The sequence below is a fragment of the Enhydra lutris genome, unplaced genomic scaffold, assembly GCF_002288905.1.
Source record: "Enhydra lutris kenyoni isolate GAN:26980312 unplaced genomic scaffold, ASM228890v2 scaffoldscaffold25, whole genome shotgun sequence".
Taxonomy (NCBI): Eukaryota; Metazoa; Chordata; class Mammalia; order Carnivora; family Mustelidae; genus Enhydra; species Enhydra lutris.
The window spans coordinates 8,122,783-8,144,991 of record NW_019154109.1 but is presented as its reverse complement, the minus strand read 5'-3'; the positions used below and the strand labels follow the sequence as shown (position 1 = coordinate 8,144,991).

Sequence of the window (22,209 nt, the reverse complement as noted above, 5' to 3'; positions counted from 1 at the left end):
GGTGTGTCTGCTGTGGCTTTGGCTGAGGCAGCATGTTTTACTGGCTTTCCTAGAGTTGAGGCTTAGCCTCAGAGGTTTTGTGATCTCGCCCTCTAGTCCTGAAAAGTGATGAGTTGGTTTTAGTTCTCAGCTATCCACTCTCCATGCTCACTTAGGTTTCGTTTTTTCTTATGTGTCAACTTTTGCTGTAGGAGTTATGAAGGCCATCAGCGTGGGCTTACACCTGGATGTCCCTCTCAGCTTCCGAGCAGCACTGGGAAAAGATGAAAGGATAGAAAGTATGGCTGAGAGCGATTCTAGCTGGCGAATCTGTCCCCACAGCTCAGGCTGGCATCGTTGTAGTTAAATTCTGTGAGGTGCTGGGGGAGGTCCTGTTCTGTTGTCTGTGTCCACTCTCTGCATTGAGATGAAGGTTTTTAGGGACGATGGTTTTGCCCCTAGACATCTCTGAGAACTCAGTGGAACTACTTACAGCTTTCCATAGATAATTTTCTACAGTAAATGGTTCTTACACAGAGCAAACCAGTGTGCAACCTGAGTACTTGCTCAGTGTGAGTCACTGTGTTAGGTGTCCAGGGTACAGAGAAATCTGATGGTCCTTCCTGCTTTTGACATTATAAACAGATGACCAGATTAGACTGCGATAAGTGTTGTTGAGTTGTGAACCAGATATGAAGGGACTAAGGACTAGCCCGTGGCTACTTGCTCAGTCGACATACAAGCAGTCAACGTTGTCCCCTCGCTTTTGTTTATTTTAAAGATTTTATTTTGAAGTGACCTCAGCTCACAACCCCAAGATCAAGAATTGCGTGGTCTACCGACTGAGCCAGCCGGGCGCCCTCTCTGCTTGGTTTTAGATTGTGGATCAAAGATTGGACCAGTGGTCTGGTGTGTTATGCTTGGGTTTGGTACATGCCTTGCACACAGTTAGGCACTCTGTTACGACCCCTTGCCTTTTCAGAGGAGCCCATCTCTTTCCCGGGAGACTCGATTTCCTTGTCTCAGTGTCCCGATGTGCACATGCAGGCCGGGTGTTGGACTCACAGACACACATGAAAGGAAGGGCTTTAATGAAAAGCATGGAGAGGAATTTGGGCAAAAGCAAAACCTTCTTGAAAACTTTTGATGGCGCTATTTGTGGAAGGGAAGGGGATTTGAGGACTTGTTACAGAATAGATCCAGGCTGAAGCAGAAGAGCCCCTTAAATCAGACTCCCTCCCGTGAATGAAGTAAACAGCTTACGAGTGGCTTAATAGCTCACAGTGATGTGACTGAAGGGGAGTACTTTTCAGTTGGTGCCACACAGCCTTTCAGTAAAGATGTATTTGGCCCAGAGATCAGCCTTCTTCTAGCCTAAGAACCGCTGTGGCTGTGCCTTTCTGAGCAAACTTAGGGGTTGCCTGAGTCACACATGGGAGCGGGTCGGGAATGATTGCCTTCTGAATCCGAGAGGTGCAGGTCAGTTAATTACCCAGACAGAAGTTTCTCCTCCTTTAGGAAGCTTTTTGTTCTCTCTCGAACGCCGCCTGCTGTGTTTGTGCAAGCTCGCCATTTACGTGAGTGTGGTTGTCCTGAGTGGATGTTTCTGAGACAGATCACATTCCTCCTAGATGTACCCGCATTGTCTCCTGAGAGGGAGCTCTTCCCTTTGTCTTACCCAAGGCCTTGTCCTCCGTAAACGGAAGCAATGGCCCTTGGTTAGGAGTTACTGATCTTCACCGAGCACCCGAAGTTACAGGAGTACAGACGTGGCAGCTGGGATGCGGTCAGCAGCCAGCAGAGAGACAAACTGGAAAAGATTCTAGAACTAAGCAGACTTGAATAACAATTTATTTTGATGTACGCATGTATAAAGATCAGCTCTTTCTCACACACAAAGATTAGCTCACACATTTAGTTATAAAAGATGTCATAAATGAGTAAAGTAACAGCTAACACGGCACGTGGTAAAGACATTTACAAGGGCCTTCTGTGTGCAAGTATTAGGTTTTCTGTCACGAAGGTCTTCACTTTGACATGTTCAGGTACAGTGTCCCCTTGGACTCACATCCTAGTTCGTTAGTCTTCTCTGGCTTTGTCAGTTTAAGGATCTCAAGACTGAGGCCGAGTCCTGGTGTACTCCTTGGGCTGGCCCTGCACCGCATGAAAAAGGAGCAAGGAGGGATCAGGTCCCTGCTGCCTTTCTAGGTATAGACACCTGCTCTGGGGACAAGCCAGGGACGGGACTCCTGATATTTGAGGAACCTTTTCCAACAGAGATATTTTCCTGGTCTCTTTTCTAGCCAGGAGCTTCCTAGAAATTGCTTCTGTAGGACCCTGCATCCTGACTGGGTCTCTGTCTGCCTGTCCTCACTGTCTCTCTGTACTGCTTTCTCCTTCCCCGCCCTCCCCTTCTCCGACCAGGCCAGCTGAGCTGCATCGCCTTCCCACCTAAGGAAGAGAAGTACCTCCAGCAGGTTGTGGACTGCCTTCCCTGCATCTTGATCCTCGGCCAGGACTGCAATGTCAAGTGCCAGCTGCTGAACCTGCTGTTGGGGGTGCACGTGCTTCCCACCGCCAGGCCGGCCAGGGAGGAGAGCTGTAAGCTCCGGCGTCTCCGCTTCACCTATGGGACTCAGACGCGGGTTGGCCTGGCGCTCCCCGGCCAGTACGAGCTGGTGCACACGCTGGTTGCTCACCAGGGCAACTGGGACACCATCCCTGAGGAGGACCTGGAGGTCCAAGAGGACGGGGAGGACGCCGCCCCTGTTTTAGCCGAACTGGAGGTCACGATGCACCACGCGCTCTTACAGGTACCGGTCTCAACAGCTGCACACGGACATACGCTTTTCCTGTGCTTGAGCTTTCTCACAGAGCGGTTTGGCAATGCTCTGGGCCCTGAGCATTAGCTGATACAGCATATCACCCAGGAAGGTGACAGACAGGGCCCTGGCAGCAAGTCTACACCACAGGCAGGACCCTGAGCAGTTCGCTTATCTCCCTGCCCCTTGAGCTCCGTGCATCTCCACTGGGCTTTTGCAGAGTAATTATGATCAGGGCCTGAAATCTTGCTAGAATTGCCTCCAGCCGTCCCTTTCTAAAAGGAATGATAAGATGATGGATTGATTATTAATGCTCTTATTCGAGTTGAGCCAGAGTAAAGACTGTGTGAGTTTTTCCTTAGACCTAGCCATTATTATTATGGGGGACAGATCTTGTCTCCTACTTTCTAAGGAACTAGAGAACCTGAGGACAGGTCAGGTTCATTGTGAGGAGATACAGAGATCCTGTCATCTTAAAGGATATCTTCTTGGCTTCCCTCTTGAAATCTACTCCCACATCCAAGAGATCATATCAACTATCTGGTATTCAGATCTCCACTGAGGAAGTATTCAGCTCTTGTGCTAGGCCTCCTGTCCTGCTCTATAGCTGGGACCAGGCAATGTGATGAGACCGAGTGGGGATCAGCAAAGAATGTGACTGTGTCAGCGGTCGGGAGTGGGTAAAGAGGAAAAGAATGCACACCTGCTCAGAACAGAGAGTCCCGTCACCTTGATCAGCTGTGCCAGGAAGTAAGGGCTGGCTTAGCAGCACTAGGAAGTTTTGTTTCTTCTTATAACCTCTGTACCTACCCTGTTCTAAAAGGCCTGATCTCCCAGTCAGTGAATGAGTCCTTTGGTTGTGGCTATGGCCTTTGACACTTCAGAACTAGAAGCTGTCATCTCATTTCCTTCCAGAGACCAGATTTCTTTTATCTTGATAAATGCTGGAGGGGCTATGTACACAAGCCAGCATTTTCTCTGAGTGGCATTTCGGCAGTGGCTTCCCTTTGTTTTCAGACTGAGGGCTCACACTCCTTAGGTGCAAGATGCCGAGCCCGTTCTTATGCAACGCTAGCTGCAGCTCTGACAGTAATCCTTGTTCATTAACTGAGGCTGCTCGGTTGACCTGTGAACTTCACAGTTCGTCAGTACTTGAGTCACACATAATCTCTCTGTGATATTCTGGCCTGATCTGGTTCGTTCAGGTTCTAGTGCTTCAGTGGGCTTTCAGACTTTTCTAGAATTTCATTCACTGGGGTCACCTTGCTGGCTCAGTTGGTAGAGCATGCTACTCTTGATCTTGGGGTTGTGACTTTGAGCCCCGCATTGGGTATAGAGATTACTTAAGAAATAACATTTTGGGGGCGCCTGGGTGGCTCAGTGGGTTAAAGCCTCTGCCTTCGGCTCAGGTCATGATCCCAGGGTGCTGGGATCGAGCCCCGCATGGGGCTCTCTGCTCAGCAGGGAGCCTGCTTCCTCCTCTCTCTCTGCCTGCCTCTCTGCCTACTTGTGATCTCTGTCTGTCAAATAAATAAATAAATAAAATCTTAAAAAAAATACTTTGTATCAGGACCTAATACATATATATACACATATACATTTAAAAAAATATTTGTTTATTTGAGAGAGAGAGAGAACATGAGCAGGGGGAGGGACAGAGGGAGAAACAGGCTCCCCGCTGAGCAGAGAGCCAGATGTGGGACTCCATCTCAGGACCCTGGGATCATGACCTCAGCCGAAGGCAGATGCACAACCGACCGAGCCACCCAGGTGCCCCTGTACACATAGAAATAAAATTTCATGAAACAATACTTTTACTTTTTGTAAAACACACTATTACCTTCTCTTTTTTATTTGATTTCACTTTTTAAAACCGATGGTAGCAACCCGCAAAGTTGACGCTGTGAGCTTCTGCATTCTGACCTGCAGCTTAAAAAACACGGTTAAGGGCGCCTGGGTGGCTCAGTGGGTTGGGCCGCTGCCTTCGGCTCGGGTCATGATCTCGGGGTCCTGGGATCGAGTCCCGCATCGGGCTCTCTGCTCGGCGGGGAGCCTGCTTCCCTCTCTCTCTCTGCCTGCCTCTCTGTCTACTCGTGATCTCTCTCTGTCAAATAAATAAATAAAAAATCTTAAAAAAAAAAAAAAAACACGGTTAAATGGGGCGCCTGGGTGGCTCAGCTATTCAGCATCTGCCTTCGGCTCGGGTCGTGATCCCGGGGTCCTGGGATCAAGCCCCACGTCGGACTCTGCTCAACAGAAGGCTGCTTCTCCATCTCCCACTCCCCCCGCTTGTGTTCCCTGTCTCACGGTGTCTCTCTCTTTCAAAACAAATGAAATCCTTAAAAACAAAACAAACAAAAAACCATTATTGAGTAGGTCTGATGGCTATGGGTCAGGTGGCAGTTCTTCCTGTTCTTGCCTTTTCAAAGCAATCTTGGACTGTGAACAGAACCATGGCCAGGAGAGGCACGTGACTGGATTGATTTCTCTGGGTCCCTTCATTTTATTGACTTTAATTTTTAATGCTCATTTACTTTAGTTCCATGAATTGAGGCAGTTCAAACAAGTGCCAGGCAGGAGAGTGAGAGCCGTCCCCTGAGCACACATCTGAGTGGGGAGAGCCCACCCTCCCGGCCCCGGCTGCTCCTGACGTGCGCTAAGCAAGCCACTGAGGGAACAGTTGAGGCGGCTTCTTGGTTGGGAAGTCAAGGTACCAAATCAGCTTTCTCTCTGCACAGCTGAAGTATGTGTTTTCTTTCTTTTTTTTTTTTTTTTTTTTTTTAAGATTTTTTATTTGTTTATTTGACAGATCACAAGTAGGCAGAGAGGCAGGCAAAGAGAGGAAGGGAAGCGGCTCCCTGCTGGGCAGAGAGCCTGATGTGGGGCTCTATCCCAGGACCCCGGGATCATGACCTGAGCTGAAGGCAGAGGCTTAACCCAATGAGCTACCCAGGTGCCCCTGTATTTTCTTTCTTGAGGAATATTCTCTTGTCTTGAGTAATTCTCTGGCCTCTTGAATTCTGTTTCATGTGGTTGGTGAGGCGTCCTTAAGCCAGTGTTCCTCCGGATCTGCTTTATTCTCCAGTAGTTTCGATGCAGAAATAGCGGCCGACCCCAGTGGTTCTAAGTTGGGAACCCCTTGATGCCATGCCTTGGAGAGGCCTTCGGAGCCTTTGTGGCGCTCGGGACCCCTCGGCCTGCACAGTCAGGCTCCTGTCTTCTTGCATCCTTGGGTCTCTGCGGGCGGAGCTCAGGGAGGTGGGGGGGATGGGCCCGCTTCCCAGCTACTGTGAAGATTTGTGTGCTGGTGAGAAAGATCTTTTTGTTTACTCCCGTTGTATTTAAGATCAAGGAGTTAGCTCTGAACAGCCCTTCCATTTGGTTTGCAAAGGGGTTGGTGAGGAAGGGAAAACTTGGCTCAAGGTAACCAAGACTGAATTAGGGGAAATGAGATGTTCATTTTCAGCTGTCAGATTATCAAAGCAGAGTTTCCCCCTGCCCTCTTATACAATGGTCATTCTTCTAATATGGCGCTTTAAAGGCCTCATAAATTAGCCAGTTTCAGTGTGTTCCAGAATAGACTGACCCACGGGGACCCACAGGGCTTGGTACTCCCAGCTTTTGAGCTCCGGGTCCCCTGAGAGTCTCAGTTCATAATTCATTAGCAGAGGAACACAGTCAAGCCGTTCATTTCCGTAGCCTCCTTTAGTGTTAAAAACAGAGTCATTTTCCCACTGGCAACACGTTGCAGCGTTCACGGTACTCCCCAGGTCAGTCTCCACACACGCAGGTGCTTCCTTTTTCCACTGTCACCCCGGCTGGCCGGCATACTGCCACCTCTTCTTACGAGTCCGCTGCAACACAGTGCCCGCTTCGAGGTTGCCGCAGTCTGATATGGGGTGTGTGTGTGTGTGTGTGTGTGTGTGTGTGTGTGTGTGTGTGAAGTTTCCTGGGACCACCTATAAGAAAAGGGGTAGCAAGGAGCCGAGATGATTAAACTCTCGCAGTCGGAGGTGGGGACTCTGCCGCCTGGCCAGTGTCTCACTCGTGCTGGGGCCGACAGAGCTCTCAGTTCTTCTGCCGGCCTGTTTATCTCCATCCTCTGGACAGACGTACGGGTCGCCTGGGGTCCAGACTGCCACACGCAGACACCATCGTTGGCTCAGGATGGTGTGTGATGGGGTAACTTTCGGGGAACTGAGGTAGACTGTAGTGTTTCCAGGAACACGGTCTGATGACTTGCAAATAAACTTTATTTTTAACTCTAACCAGTTGGAGTAGTAAAGCTTTCTCTTTATAACCCTCAGTCTCCGTCAGTAGCTAGCAATGGAAATAATCTATTTTCACTGTCGTATAGACCTTGCTATTTGTCATTTCTCAGCAGTTAACACTGTTACAACCCAAGATCATGAGAGGATTTTACTTGACATGACAATAGTTTATGCAAAAATTTAACCCCCAAATTTACTAACCATTCTTTGTTGCTGGAAAACTAGCTTCTCTCAATTTTTGTCTAGTTTTTGGCATTTAGGACGGTGCTGTACAAAACTAAATCTGCTATGAGTCATTCACCTTTAGTCAGATACCGGATCTTATCTTGAATGTCTCTAGATTGAAAGATAACAGTTGATTGATAACAAAAGGAAAAGAAGGCCAGGTGAAGGTCCTCAGGGCAAGGAGATAACCTTTTGGGGAAGATAATATATGGAATTGGGTCAAAAATGGCTGTTCCAAGGAAAAAGACCCAAAGTTGGGTAACATGTATAAGATGGAGAATGGCATTCTGGAGATATAAAGAAGCCCTGATTTTATGGGGCAAAGAGAAAGGGGAACTAAAGTGTTACATTAAAAAAGGGGTATTGGGGGGCACCTGGGTGGCTCAGTGGGTTAAAGCCTCTGCCTTCGGCTCAGGTCATGATCTCAAGGTCTTGGGATTGAGCCCCGCATCGGGCTCTCTGCTCAGCAGGGAGCCTGCTTCCCCCTCTCTCTGTCTACCTCTGCCTACTTGTGATCTCTCTCTCTCTCTGTCAAATAAATAAAATCTTAAAAAAAAAAGGGGGGGTATTGGAAGTTCAGACAGATGCAAAAAATATAAATTCCTTCTAGGTAGTGAGCCTGTCCCCTTCATACTGAACATCCCTCCTGCCTCTTCCTTACCACACACGAACAGGTGTGAGCAACGTAGGCGTCCTGCATACCTGCTCGCGTTGCTCTTGGCCAAGAAACCCGTAGTACCTGGTGCAGGTTAATTTACCTATTGAGGGTGTGCGTGGTTGAGAGGCAAGTTGTTTTTTGTTTTTTAAATCTCTGTGCTCACTAAAATAAATGTAAAAAGAACAGCTTGAATCTGAGGCTGTTTTCTCATTTCACCACCAGTGATTCATTTGTGGCCTTCCAAGGTTAGCTCTTGGGGAGAAAATCCAGCAGAGATAATAGCCTTAATCTTCCTCTTTTGTCTTTTTTTCTTTTTTCCAGGATCCCATCTACCTCTTTTTTTTTTTTTTTTTTTAAGATTTTATTTATTTATTTGAGATAGAGCAAGAGGGAAAGAGCAGGAGCCGGTGGGGGAGAGGCAGAAGGAGAGGGACCGGGAGGCTCTCCACCCGAGCAGGGAGCCCAACACAGGGCTCGATCTCCAGGACCCCGGGATCATGACCTGAGCTGAAGGCAGATGCTCAACCGACTGAGCCACCCAGGCGTCCACTGTCTACCTCTTTTTTACATCCAGAGGCTTCCCTGTTGTCACGGTGTCAAAGATCTCGGTGTGTTTCACGTTGAGTTGAGGATGGTGGGGGGGGGGCAGGGAATTCAGACTCGGGTTGGAAGTACTGTCCCCGGGCAGAAACTCGGTTGGTGGGGCTATTGAAAATGTTCTCTTTTTGACTCCTTTCATGGTGTCTAAGCCAGTCCCTGCGACTGGTTTCACAGCAGAGCCTTTCCTTCCTAGGATATACTTTTTAACCTGGAACACTATTATTGTCAGGATCCCTGAAGTCATCTTGTCCATCCTCCATTCGTCTTTTAGAACTTGCCCGACATCAGCCCAGATGGCTCCTGACGCCCCATGGACCTTCAGTGACTGAGTGTGCTCTTTGTAGTCGGGCCGACCTGGATTGACATCCTGGCTTTGTCAGTTCACTGACCGGGTGACGGGGCAGGTTCCCTCTTGTGCAAGATAGGGTAGCAATCTGTGTCTTCTAGGCCTGCCGTGAAGCCTCAGTGAGACGGTGTGTGAGGACTTAGCACAGTGTCTGGCACAGAGTAAGCCAGTTCCCTCCTCCCTTTGAATGTACTAATCAGCATCCTTGAGAAGAGAATTTCCCCCTCTCTCAGTCACCAGTCCCTTGCCTGACAACCATGTTGGAACGCCTTCCTTTTGTCAGGCGGAAGTCCTTCTGGTTCCAAGTTACTTATCACCATGATTCTGCTCCAGTTAGAGACAAAGTTCTTCCCCATTCATTATAGAGAGCCTTTGTAATGGCAGAAGAGAAAGATGCTATTAAAAGCGAAATAACACAAAAGTTAAAGTTATAAAAAGTTTCCCTTCTGCCTTCTCTCTTCTGCCTTCTACCACTTTGTCTCTCTGCTTTGAGGAATCTAGTAAATGACAAGAGAACGAAGCTCCAGATTCCTGCATTTGTCTGTATCCCTGGGTACTGGGTGTTGGAGTAGCTACAAGGAAGGTTGCACGGACGCCACTAAGTGTGTACGCAGTCAGGTGTTTAGTACAATGTAACAAGAGCAGAGAGGTATTTTCCTTAAGATGTAACTAGCGTTTAAGAGTGATCCTTCTGGGAACCAGGTAAAAATGAAGAATGCTTCACCTGTATAAGAACAGATAGGGAAAACCTCTGGACGGCCCCGTGAGAATGGCATGGGAGGAGAATGGCCAGTAAAGGTAGGTAGACTGTGGGGACAGGGACTGAGGTTGAGACCGGGTCAGTGGCTGAGCACGGGCAGAACTATCTTACGTAGTTATGTGCTGCTTTTCTGCGTGATGGGAACCTGAGGCTTCAGAACTGTGGAGAAAGCAAAGACCTTTGTGACCTTTGTGTGACTTTTGTGAGAGCGTGACTGTCTTCTGCTTGAACCATCAGTGAATGCGCTCATTCTCGGCCAGAATGGAGTTTCAGGATGTGCCACGAGCCGTGAGAGCCAGTGTCATTAGGAAGTGGTCAGGCTTCTTCAGGGACTGGGCCATTTCTTCCCGGCATTTCAGACAATGTCCTTGTACATCAGAGACTAAACCTAAGAAGTCAGTGTTTGCAGAGTAACAGTCTCCTTTCTGTTCATTCTCTTAATCTTGCCAAGAAAAATCGATGGTTAGCACATCAGTTTCTGTGGATTCTGTAGACGTGTGCAGAATGTGTTCTACAGGAGAACTCCCTTTAGGAATTCCCTGTGACTTCCAGTGGGAATTTGGGGGGCACTCTCATTCTTCCCTGAGATTCTAATTCCCTGATTGAGTTAGGAGCAAAATGCTTACTCACTGCTTTCTTCCGGGAGTAGAAGCAAACAGCAATCACAGCTAAATGTGTGCGATTAGGGTTGAAAGATGGGAAATGTTATATATGATTACTGAAATGGTTTGGAGCAGGTAGTGAAGGCATCACTTATTCATCCATTTATTCCACATGGATCTGTTGGACGCTCACGAATGCCAAGCCCCGTTCGAGGTACTAGGAAGGCAGGCAGCCTTCCACGAAACCACCCGAGGGCAAACTTCCTCTCCGGGGGCCAGAATAGGGCCCACAACGGCTCTGGCTCCTCCTCTCTGTATTACTGATGACTTTTTTTCACTCCCTGTCTCAAGGAGACAGTGGTGGCTTCCCTTTTTGTTTATAACTGTCAGGGATGAGTCATGCCTTCGCGGTAAGTGTCACAGAATCACACAGCGCCTTGCAGCCTGTTCGGGCCACCGCCAGGAGGTCAGGCAGCAGCTCCTCCTGCCCGTGTCCGGCACTCGTGGTCGCCGGCGAGGTGAGACCAACTGCACGCGCTGACTCACTGGGGAAGGAGAAGAGCGTCGCGCTTGTCTCTTGCCCGCTTTTGTTTAGTACAAGATATATTTAGGAGTGGACAACTTCTTTCTGTTTGTCGGTGTATCAGGTAGTACCTCCCGTTAGAGAGCCCTGAATCCTTTAAAAAATGAAATTGCGCCCGTGAGCAAATAAAATCCGCAGTCCCCTAGGAAGGTTATTGGTTCTGCAAGTAGACCCCACAGCTTTTCGTTTTCTTTTCTTTTTTTTTTTTTTTTAAAGATTTTATTTCTTTATTTGACAGAGAGAGATCACAAGTAGGCAGAGAGGCAGGCGGAGAGAGAGGGGGAAGCAGGCTCCCTGCTGAGCAGAGAACCCGATGTGGGACTCGATCCCAGGACCCTGGGATCATGACCTGAGCCGAAGGCAGAGGCTTAACCCACTGAGCCACCCAGGTGCCCAGCTTTTGGTTTTCTTGCACACACAGAATGGCTCTTGCAGGAAAACCTATGAATTTATCTTAGAATTTTAAGAAAATCCATCATAAAGAAGCAAGCAAACAAAATTATTCCTGACAATTTTCTAAGGAACTCTTACTTTGGTTTTGCTCATTTAGGCTTGCTTCTCATGATATTATAATAAATTTGATTAGGCTTTACCTTTCAAAATGTATACATACATATATTGAAGAGAGGTTTGCAGCTTCAAAATAAAAATTTTTAAAAAGATTTTATTTATTTATTTGATAGAGAGGAAGCTAGAGAGGGAACACAAGCAGGGGGAGTGAGAGAGGGAGAAGCAGGCTTCCCACCGAGCAGGGAGCCTGATGCGGGGCTCGATCCCAGGACCCTGGCATCATGACCTGAGCTGAAGGCAGATGCTTCAGGACTGAGCCACCCAGGTGCCCTAAAATAAAAATTATAAAAAACATTTTCACCTGTCATTCTCTATCTTATTGTAGCTTTTCATTTCTTGGGATTCTCTCCTAGCCTTTATCAAATTATTATGTGTGTAATAATGTTGGCATTTAGGCAATTGTGTGTTCTACTCTAAGCTGTAAAAGTTCTTACCCACTTTTTGAATATGCCTCATGAAGTGATTCATGTTCCAGCAGTGTGACTCAGGGTAGTGAAAGGGGGTTTGTTTTGAACAGTGGGATGAGTGTCAGACTAGTCTACCAACCAGAAAACATTTCATGCAGTTCGAGGCATAGATGAAACAGCAGTTTCTTCTTGGCCTAGGCTTGGATGGAAAGTAGCTGGATTTGTAGTGTTTGCTCAAGTTGGAAATGGTGAGATGCTAAAAGCACTTTTAGCTTTGGAGAGTTCACAGTGGCCAGCCAAATAACAGTTATGTGATCTACCTGAGAATTAGACTTACTAAGTCTTTATTGGGGAGGATGAGATCTTTGTAAAGCTTTTCTGGGGATGGGAGATCTCTCTCTCTCTCTCTCTCTCTCTCTCTCACACACACACACACACACACACACACACACACAACACAGGACAAGAAACAATGGGCTGGCATTTCCCAGGCCTTTCTTACTTATCTAGGCAAGGAAATCAAAAAGGAAAAGGACCCAGGTTTTTATTTAAAATTTTTTTTCATCAAAAATACCTGCCACTCAGTAAGGTAAGGAATGAAAACAGAATTGGAGTCCGGAAGATCACAAACAAGTGCGTGTTGTTTACATTTTAAATCAAGTATCTTTGCAACATCTGATAAATGCTAGGGACACACACTTGAACAGGTTTGTGTTGAATTCTTTTGTAACTCTGTAGAATGTGCTAGAATTCTGTGGAGGAATGATTTTGAGTTTGTGAGTCCCTGAAGCCATCGCAGTTGGTGTGCCTACAGTGGTGGTACAAGCGTGAGTCTCCAGTTCAACCTTTGGTCTGGAATGCCAGACAGAGTAGATGGTGTCTTCTTCTTTTTCTTTTTTCTTTTTATTTGACAGAGACATAGCGAGCGAGAGAGGGAACACAAGCAGGGGGTGTGGGAGAGGGAGAAGCAGGCTTCCCGCTGAGCAGGGAGCCCGATGCGGAACTTGATCCCAGGACCCTGGGATCGTGACCTGAGCTGAAGGCAGATGCTTCAGGACTGAGCCACCCAGGCGCCCCAATTTCAAAGATATAGAAGAGCAGCGTGTGCAGTGGTAGGAAACATATGCTCTTTAAGTGCCTCAAGATCCTCAGGAAAGAAGTAGAACACAAAGCAAAAACTAGTGGCTGTAACAGAACCTGTAGTGGTTTGTTTCTAAACCAAAGATCATGGGGTGCCTGGGTGGCTGTGTCACTGGGCGTCTGCCTTGGGCTCAGGTCATGATCCGAGTCATGGGATCGAGCCCTGCATTGGGCTCCTGCTCTGTGGGAAGCCGGCTTCTCCCTCTCCCACTCCCCCTGCTTGTGTACCCTCTCTGTGTCTCTCTCTGTCAAATAATAAGTAAAATCTTTAAAATAAAATAAACCAGAGATCATTCTTGAAACTCACTTTAGGATCTTTGGTGTATCAGTTGTGATTGGTAGGTTCAATCATATGTAACTGACAGTCAGAAAAATGGGCTTGCTTAGACTAGATAGAAGCTAATTTTTTTTTTCCCTCACATGAAAGAGGCCTGAAGCGAGGCTGGCGTAGCAGCTCTGCCATCATCAGGGACCCAGGCCCCCTACTTCTTTTTGCTTCATCATTTTCAGTGCTGACTTCTACCCTTAGGTTTGCCTTAGGACTGTAGGATGACCTTCTTATTCCAGGCAAAAAGGATGAGGCCAAAAAGCATACTTCCTGGCAGAATCAAACCCCTTCTAAAGAACTTTCCTGAAATGCCCACACACTTACCGGGCAGCCTTGTTTGTAAAGGCCATTGCCTTCCCAATAATGCAGAGACCAAGTACTGGATACGCAAACCTTGGTCTCTGTCATACCAAGTGACCATGAGAATAAAGGTATTACCAAGGCTTACGGGGCTAAGACTTTGGGATACCTGCAAGCTTCAGAATAGGACAGTAACATAATAATGTTTGGCAAACCTGGCTTTTAGTTTGCTGCTTGATTGATTCAAAAATATTGAGGGCTATGTGTTAGGCACTGGAATTACCCGTAGTTAACAAGGTAGACATGTTCCCTGCCCTCAGAGGGTTGACAGGCTACTGGGAAAACATAGGTTTTATTTATTTTTTATTTGTTTTTAAAGATTTATTTGTTTGTCAGAGAGAGCATGTGCACACAAGCAAAGGGGAGAGGCAGAGGGAGGGGCAGACTCCCCCCTGAGCATGGAGCCCAATGTGAGAATCGATGTAGGACCCTGGGATCATGACCTGAGCCAAAAGCGGAAGGTCAACGGACTGACCCATCCAGGTACCCCAAAAAATGGGTTTTAAGTAAATAAATTATAAATGTGTTGAACATTAAGCAAAGGAGAAGTAGAGCGTGCTTGGGACTGTGTACTAGGGAAGACTCACTAAGAACATGACAAGAGTACAGGGAGATTGGAAGGCTGCTTCGTAGTTAGCCTGGGAGTTAGCTGCCTTAGAAAGGTGGGGCTGGGAATATGAACAAAGAGGAGAGTGGGAGGAATGTTTCAGGCAGCCTCAATCCCGATCTGATCATGTCCACGTCAGTTCTTTCTCCTATTATTTGTCTTACTCCTTCATCGAGGGCACCAGTGGATTTCCAAACAACAAAGGAAGCTAGAACTAACATCTGAAATGACTAAAGAGACTGCCATCCTTTCTACAGGCTGTTGTCTCTCTCTAGATGAGTGCCTGCCTCTTAGGCTACACCAGGGAGTGTTGGGAACTCAGGAAGGAGGTGGGCAAGTGACTGGGGCGTACTGAAGCCCCATTGTCCCATCATAGATATGGATTTTGGTCTGAGTGTGGGACTTTGGGGAGGCAAGGATTGGTTCTGACCCCAAGGTGCTGATATGACTCCCCCTTCCCCTTCCAGGACGTGGACATCGTGGTTGCACCGTGCCAGGGCCTCCGGCCCGCAGTAGATGTTCTGGGTGACTTGGTGAACGATTTCTTGCCTGTGATAACCTATGCACTCCACAAGGACGAACTGTCTGAGAGGGACGAGCAAGAGCTTCAGGAAATCAGGAAGTATTTCTCCTTTCCCGTATTCTTTTTCAAAGTGCCGAAGCTGGGCTCGGAAATCATTGCCTCGCCTACCAGAAGACTAGAGAATGAAAGGTCAGCCCTCCACCACCAGCTGGTAGACCTGGGCTATCTGAGCAGCAGTCACTGGAACTGTGGGACCCCCGGCCAAGACACTAAAGCTCAGAGCATGTTGGTGGAGCAAAGTGAGAAACTGAGGCACTTGAGCACGTTTTCTCACCAGGTGCTACAGACCCGCCTGGTGGACACAGCCAAGGCCCTGAACCGGGTGCACTGCCACTGCCTCGACATCTTTATCAACCAGGCCTTTGACATGCAGCGGGACCTGCAGATCACTCCCAAACGTCTAGAATACACTCGGAAAAAGGAAAATGAGTTGTACGAGTCGTTGATGAATATTGCCAACCGGAAGCAGGAGGAAATGAAGGACATGATTGTTGAGACGCTTAACACCATGAAGGAGGAACTTCTGGAGGATGCTGCCAACATGGAATTTAAAGGTAGGTCCTAGCTGGAGAGCTTGGCTCAGGCTGCTGGGACCACAGGATTCCTTAACCCTTTTCTAGCTGGAAATTGAGTCCCATGAATTCTGAGGGCCAAAGGAAACTCAGGAGAACCTCATCTACCCAACTGTCATTAGTAGGAGCCCGCCTTAAATCACTTAGCCAGAGCGACCGCTCTCCCGGGACTCGTAGTCAGACTTCTGGTAAGTTCTTCCTAATAGCGCTCTTTAATCTCTGGTTTCTATCTGTATCCTCTTGACCTGTTGGAGCTGGAAAAGAGCTCCCTGAAGAACAGTCTCTAAGTCATGCTCTCACCTTGGCTTTGACCTTGGGCATGGCCTGTGCTTCCTTACTGGTTCTTTCTGGTGTGTGTTGTGGTCTCATTTTCTTTCCAGGCTGCTCCTGAAACCCAACTCAGGAGTATTTCCCAATGTCGTGTTTTCAGCTTTTCTAGAAGTCCCTTCTTCATGAATGGCTAATAACAAAATTGGCCCAACGTGATTCATCAGGCCTTTTGGGGCTGAGGTTTTTGGTGCTGCTGACTTTGTGTACTGACTGCTCAGTAACCCACCCTGTGCGCACATTAGCCCTCCCACCCATGAATTACAGTGCTGTGGTGTGCAGGTTACCCTGGAGGTTCTCAATCACAGCGGTACAGCCAAATCTCCTGGGGGCTTTTTGAAAATAGAGATGTTTGAGATCACCCCAGAGCACTCCAGACTGGTTAATCAGAATTTCTGACGTGGGACCTCACATCAGGTTTTTGTTGTTGTTGTTTTTTTTTTTTTTTCCAGTCCCTCCGTGGAGTCTGTGTATTGGCATCTTTTTGAGGAGAGAACTGAGGCTTGGGCAGGTTAAGTCATTTTTGCACAAGGTCACAGCTACAGAAGAGTAAAGGCAGAGTTTGGATCTAACTGAGTCCTGAGCCTGTACCCTGCATTTCCACGCTTCACTGCCTCCGAATCCATTCCCAGTTCCTGCTACCGCCAGCTTCCTGGTAGCCGGCTTCGGGGCGGCAGCACGGTCTCCACATCTTTGCTCTCCCTTGTCCCCGCATCCGGGCAGTGGCCAGGCCCTGATGCATCTTCTTCGGTGTTCCGTATCTGCCTTAGCTTTTCTGTTCCCTCTTCTGCAGTCCACCAGAACTACCGTTTCCTGTTGCTCTCCGGGACATTTCTCTCCTTTCTCCAGTTCAGCTGTGTTGGCTCCCTGTTCTGCGGATTAAGTTCTGACTCGTCAGCCTAGTGTTAAGGATCTTGCAGAGCCCAGCCCTGGCCGACTCTCCCAGGCCCATTTCCCGCCAGGCACATTTCACCTGCTCTCAGCTGCTTGCTGTCCTCCAGCCCTTCCTTTACTTTTTCATGGCCCCCACCCTGCCCTAAACCCAAAGAGTCTTTCATTTGTGAATTTCCAAATCCTACCTATCCTTCAGAGCCTCATCTAAATAGCATTTTTCATGAAGTCTTTAATTTTCTTTTTCTTTTTTTAAAGACTTTATTTATTTATTTATTTGACAGACAGAGATCACAAGTAGGCAGAGAGGCAGGCAGAGAGAGAGGGGGAAGCAGGCTCCCTGCGGAGCAGAGAGCCCGATGCGGGGCTCGATCCCAGGACCCCGGGATCATGACCTGAGCTAAAGGCAGAGGCTTTAACCCACTGAGCCACCCAGGCGCCCCAGTCTTTAATTTTCTTAGCTAATAGTGATCACATCCGTCTGAACTCCCACCGCATTTCATGCATACCTGAAATTTCTGGTGTATTTCATTTTCTTTTATTACAGTTATTTATGTTCTACTGACTGTTTTCTCCAGTCCTAGAGATGCAGGAGAACGGCGTCTTGTTTATCATCCTATCTCTTACAGCAGTTCACACGGAGTTGTGTGCGTGCACTACCTCCTGGGAGTTTGAGTGAGTGTGTGAACGATGGAGTATGGCTGTGTCACACTCACACAGAGGAGACAGGCCACTTTAGCAAGCCCAGGAAGCCTTCTCATAGGTCTTTCTGAAGATGAGCAAAGGTGGTTCAGGACTTGCAGTGGAGATCTCGGAAGGCTTCTGACTGAGGACGCCCAGGCATCAGCGCTAGTACCGTAGCGCGCGGGGCAGAACAGTTGGGCAGACTGGGAAATGTTTGCCTGTTGGGCATGTGCCGGGGATACCGTGTGTGGTGTCTGGGATGCAGTGGTCAGTTCAACAGACACAGGGGAGCTGGGGACAAGTAGACCAGCGTCTGGTTCTGTTAACCACCTGGCCGATTTGGGAAGCCACTTTCTGAGTTAGCTGTGTGTTAGAGAGGACTTACATGTCTGCTTCTTAACCTCGTTCGAAGCTCTTCCTGTGGATCCTTGAGGCAATGATGGGCAGATTTAGAAGAGAGCCACCACATAGCCTCAGGAGCCCAATTTCTGGTCCTGGTTTATGTTTTAAAATAAAGGTAATGTGGGACATCTGGGTGGTTCAGTCGGTTAGGTGTCTGACTTTGGCTCAGGTTGTGACCTCGGGGTCCTGGGATTGGGCCCCTTGGCAAGCTCCCCGCTTGCTGGGGTGTCTACTTGTCCCTCTCCCTCTGCCCCTCCCCCTGCTTGTATGCATGCACGCATGCTCGGTCTCTTTATCAAATAAATAAAACCTTAAAAAATAGCAAATTTTTTTGTATGTATGCATGCAGGCTATATTACATACATACTTCAGAAAATACTTTTTTTTTAAAGATAATACCTACATGCATAGTACTTCACTCAGAGATACAAAGATACTGTCCTCCGGCCGCCCAGTTCTCCTCCATACGTTCTTCTGCCCCTTGCTTTTGCACTGAATTCATATCTTAGAGACCTTTCCATAAAGGTACATATGGATTTGTCTTCTTCTAATAGATGTGCCTGATTTTATTTAACTATAATCCTACTGATGAACATTTAGACTCATTCTTTTTTGTTTTTTGCTATTATAGATTCCTCTGCATTATCATTTACATGCATATCTTTGAGGCTTGTCAAGGTACATTTCTAGAAAAACAATTCCTAGAAGCAGAATAGGTAAGGCAAAGGGTATGTAGATATTTTTGTTGGTTGGTTAGTTTAAAATTTCGATAGGTTAGAAAACAATTTTTTTGATATATATAAGATTTCCTCCAAAGAGGCGGCACCAATTTTAATTCCCACAGTAGACATGAGAGTGCCTTTTTAGGAGTGGAGTTTTTGTGGGTAATTTGTCTTCTCTTCAATTCTGTCCTCTGACTTGCAGAACAGATTTCTAATTCTGGGAGGTAGTAGCAGGCTGGTGACAACGTTCCAATTTTGCTTTTTATTCAGTAATTGATTAGCATCGAATCCCCAGCTGCTGGATTTTTCTGGGAGTTCCACAGTGTGAAATGGTACAAAGATCCAAGGCAATCTGCGAGCTTGGGTTTCGGACACGAGCTGTTGTCCTTCCTGTACTGTCTCCTTCCCTTCTGTCCTCTCTTTGAGGCTGTTTCCTGACCTATAAAATGACCAGTAATACCCACCTGACAAAGTTATCATGAGGATTAAATTCGATTGTGTATGTAAAATACTTATTCTGGTGCCTTTCAAATAGTCTGCACTCAATAAATACTCCTCCTGTCCTATAAATGTGACAGAGAAAGCTGACAGAATCAGGAGGCTCATTCTAGATGCGGTTGCTCCTTCTCAGTAATGCCCTCAGTAGTCATGGATCCCATGGCCCCGTGTCACACTGAGGGTCAGAGCTCATCTGCTAGCCATGTGTTTGAGAGCCTTGGTGGCTATCGTGGTGGCTCCTTGGCTTTGATGAGGAGAGGCCTTTCTTCTGGGTGCCCACCCCTTTCCCTCACGGCCAGCTGGCTTTTGTGTCTGCCTTCGTAGATGTCATCATCCCAGAGAACGGAGAGGCGGTGGGCACCCGAGAAATCAAATGCTGCATCCGGCAGATCCAGGAGCTCATCATCTCCCGGCTCAATCAGGCGGTGGCCAACAAGCTGATCAGCTCAGTGGACTACCTGCGCGAGAGCTTCGTCGGGACCCTGGAACGCTGTCTGCAGAGCCTGGAGAAGTCCCAGGATGTCTCAGTTCACATCACCAGTAATTATCTCAAACAGGTACTCGAAGACCAGGTAGCCACCACATCACAGAGGGCACAGGAGACAGAGCCCGCCCTCAAGCCCAGCCTCGAGCTAGCGAAGAACGTCCCGGGCACCCTTTGGCCCATCCAGTTTGAATCTTATCCTGTTTTCCCATCGCATGACCCCTGCCCGTCAGAGGTGCTTGCGCACTGCAAAATCGAGGTTAAGGCATGAGCTGGTTGGTGAAGATGGAAGTAAGGGGCCCAGAGAGTCGCAAAATAGGTGATTGACCCGTGTGGCCTGCACGTTTATGGAAGGACATATTTGGGAACCTTGCAACGGGACTCTGTGCTTTAAGTAAATAGTATTTATCACGTTATTTTAATCAGCCACTGTGCTCAGGCGTACGGATTTCCTTCGTGGCTCTCTTTCAGATCTTAAATGCTGCCTATCACGTTGAAGTTACATTTCACTCCGGGTCGTCGGTCACAAGGATGCTGTGGGAGCAAATCAAACAGGTGGAGTCTGCTGGAGGAGCGTTTCCCGCCCCCGTTGGCTCAGATGAACCTTAGTCCCTCCAATGTCTAGAAAGTTCTCCTGGGGTAGGGCAGCCATTTTTCCGGGTTTGTCTGCCCGGGAGAGTTCTGGTTTATGCCTATTCTGAAATAACTAGGAACAGTGCCCCTTGAACGCTTAAAGTGGTGCATGTAAATGAAATTTTATGCAGCCGTAAAGCTCTCCTTCACTCACTTCCTCATACTCCTATTCCCAGCCTAAGTGTTTTCTCAGAACCAGGCTTGGTTGCCAGGGGCCATTTGTGTGGTTTCTTTTCCGGAATTCGATGGTGCTCTTTCTCCATCCCGAGTTCAGAAGGGGAGTTCTCAGCACCCCGGGCGCTGCCTGGACACCATGAGGGCCTGTGAGCATGTGGACTCGGCCTGGTGTTCTTTGATGCTTTCCCTTGCTCTGAGCCCTGACTCTCGGGTCGGTGGGACTGGCGAGGAGTCTTGGCCTTCACGGGGCTCCTTTCTTCATCACCTGCTCCTAGGCTGGCCAACCCCTAGGGGAGGGGCGTGGGTTCTTTCTGGCGTCTGCGGTCTCCCTTGAGTCTTCTCACTGACCTCGTCCTGCAGATCATCCAGCGCCTCACGTGGGTGAGCCCGCCTGCCATCACGCTGGAGTGGAAGAGGAAGGTGGCTCAGGAAGCCATCGAGAGCCTCAGCGCCTCCAAGCTGGCCAAGAGCATCTGCAGCCAGTTCCGGACCCGGCTCAACAGTTCTCACGAGGCTTTTGCAGCCTCCTTGCGGCAGGTGGGCTGCGGGAAGAGGGAGAAGAACCTACCGTCGGCGGGTATTTTGCCTCCTTGCGGCAGGTGGGCTGCGGGAAGAGGGAGAAGAACCTACCGGCGGGTATTTTGCCCACTGCTCTCCATGGAATTTTTGTGGAATCATCAGTGTGTTTTCTTCCTGGCCGCGAAACGGTAATACTGTGTCGTGGAAAGTGACATCAGTACATTTTTCATGTGGAGGTTTTTCTGACTCTAGGGAACGTGGAGGGAACTTGGTTCATTTCTCCTCGTTTCACTGAGGGAGGAATGAAAATCAAGGGGTAGGAATTTTTTTTTTTAAAGATTTTTTTTATTTATTTGACAGACAGAAATACAAGTAGGCAGAGAGGCAGGCCGAGAGAGAGGGGGAGGCAGGCTCCCTGCTGAGGAGAGAGCCCGATGTGGGCATGACCTGAGCTGAAGGCAGAGGCTTTAACACACTGAGCCACCCAGGCGCCCCAAGGGGTAGGAATTTTATGTAAGTTGCCTAGTATTTTAGGAATGAGTCAGAGAAAGGAGGACTTTGTAACTTTTATGCTGGTTCACAGTTATGTGACATCTGCTTGTCCCCTTGGAGTGGATGTGTGTGCTCTTGTGTACATGTGTATGTGTGTGCACGTGTGTATGTGTATGTGCACGTCTGTATGTGGGGGGCGTTGTGGAGATGGGGGTACGCATCCAGGAGGAACAGGTATTACCTACTGAGAGCCCACTGTGTACCAGTCACATTACAGACGTCTTGTGTAACTTACAGTTGCCCTTTAGGAGAAGCTGTTATTACCCCATATAGCAGGTGAGGAAACCAAGCTGGGGACTTGACAAGTCACATGACTTTTTTCTGCTTCCCTCCCAGCTAGAAGCTGGCCACTCAGGCCGGTTGGAAAAAACAGAAGATCTGTGGTTGAAGGTTCGGAAGGATCACGCCCCACGCCTGGCCCGCCTTTCTCTGGAAAGCCGTTCTTTACAGGACGTCTTGCTGCATCGTGAGTCCTTGTTTTTTTCCCTTGTAGGAAAGTAAATGGGAAGAAGGTTCTGGTTGTGTGACATTCTCATGTTCTATCTCGGAGAGTCCCCGTGTCTAAGGCTGCTTCCTTGCAAGGCTGCCTCAGCCTCCTGTGACATGTTTCTGAATTCCTGAAGTCTGTTTGGTCCTGCTGGTCATACAGTTTAGACAACATGACTGAAGTTTATTTAAATCTGACCAGTTAGGAGCGCCTGGGTGGCTCAGTGGTTTGGGCTTCTACCTTTGGCTCAGGTCATGATCCCAGGGTCCTGGGATCGAGCCCCACATTGGGCTCTCAGCTCAGCAGGGAGCCTGCTTCCCCCTCTCTCTCTGCCTGCCTCTCTGCCTACTTGTGATCTCTGTCTGTCAAATAAACAAAATCTTTAAAAATCAGACCAGTTAGGTTACTTTTTACTAGTTT

General features: G+C 48.1%; 1 protein-coding gene across 2 annotated transcripts in view; it reads left to right on the top strand.

Moving 5' to 3' along the window:
• LOC111151035 (dual serine/threonine and tyrosine protein kinase) overlaps positions 1 to 22,209 on the top strand; it is a 50,221-nt gene that overhangs the window by 16,614 nt on the left and 11,398 nt on the right. For both annotated transcript variants that reach the window (XM_022508752.1, XM_022508753.1), the window contains exons 2-7: positions 2,404 to 2,792; positions 14,726 to 15,395; positions 19,262 to 19,494; positions 19,893 to 19,976; positions 20,592 to 20,768; positions 21,639 to 21,768. In XM_022508752.1, coding sequence (XP_022364460.1) covers positions 2,404 to 2,792; positions 14,726 to 15,395; positions 19,262 to 19,494; positions 19,893 to 19,976; positions 20,592 to 20,768; positions 21,639 to 21,768 — 1,683 coding nt within the window. The remainder of the gene's footprint in view (positions 1 to 2,403; positions 2,793 to 14,725; positions 15,396 to 19,261; positions 19,495 to 19,892; positions 19,977 to 20,591; positions 20,769 to 21,638; positions 21,769 to 22,209) is intronic.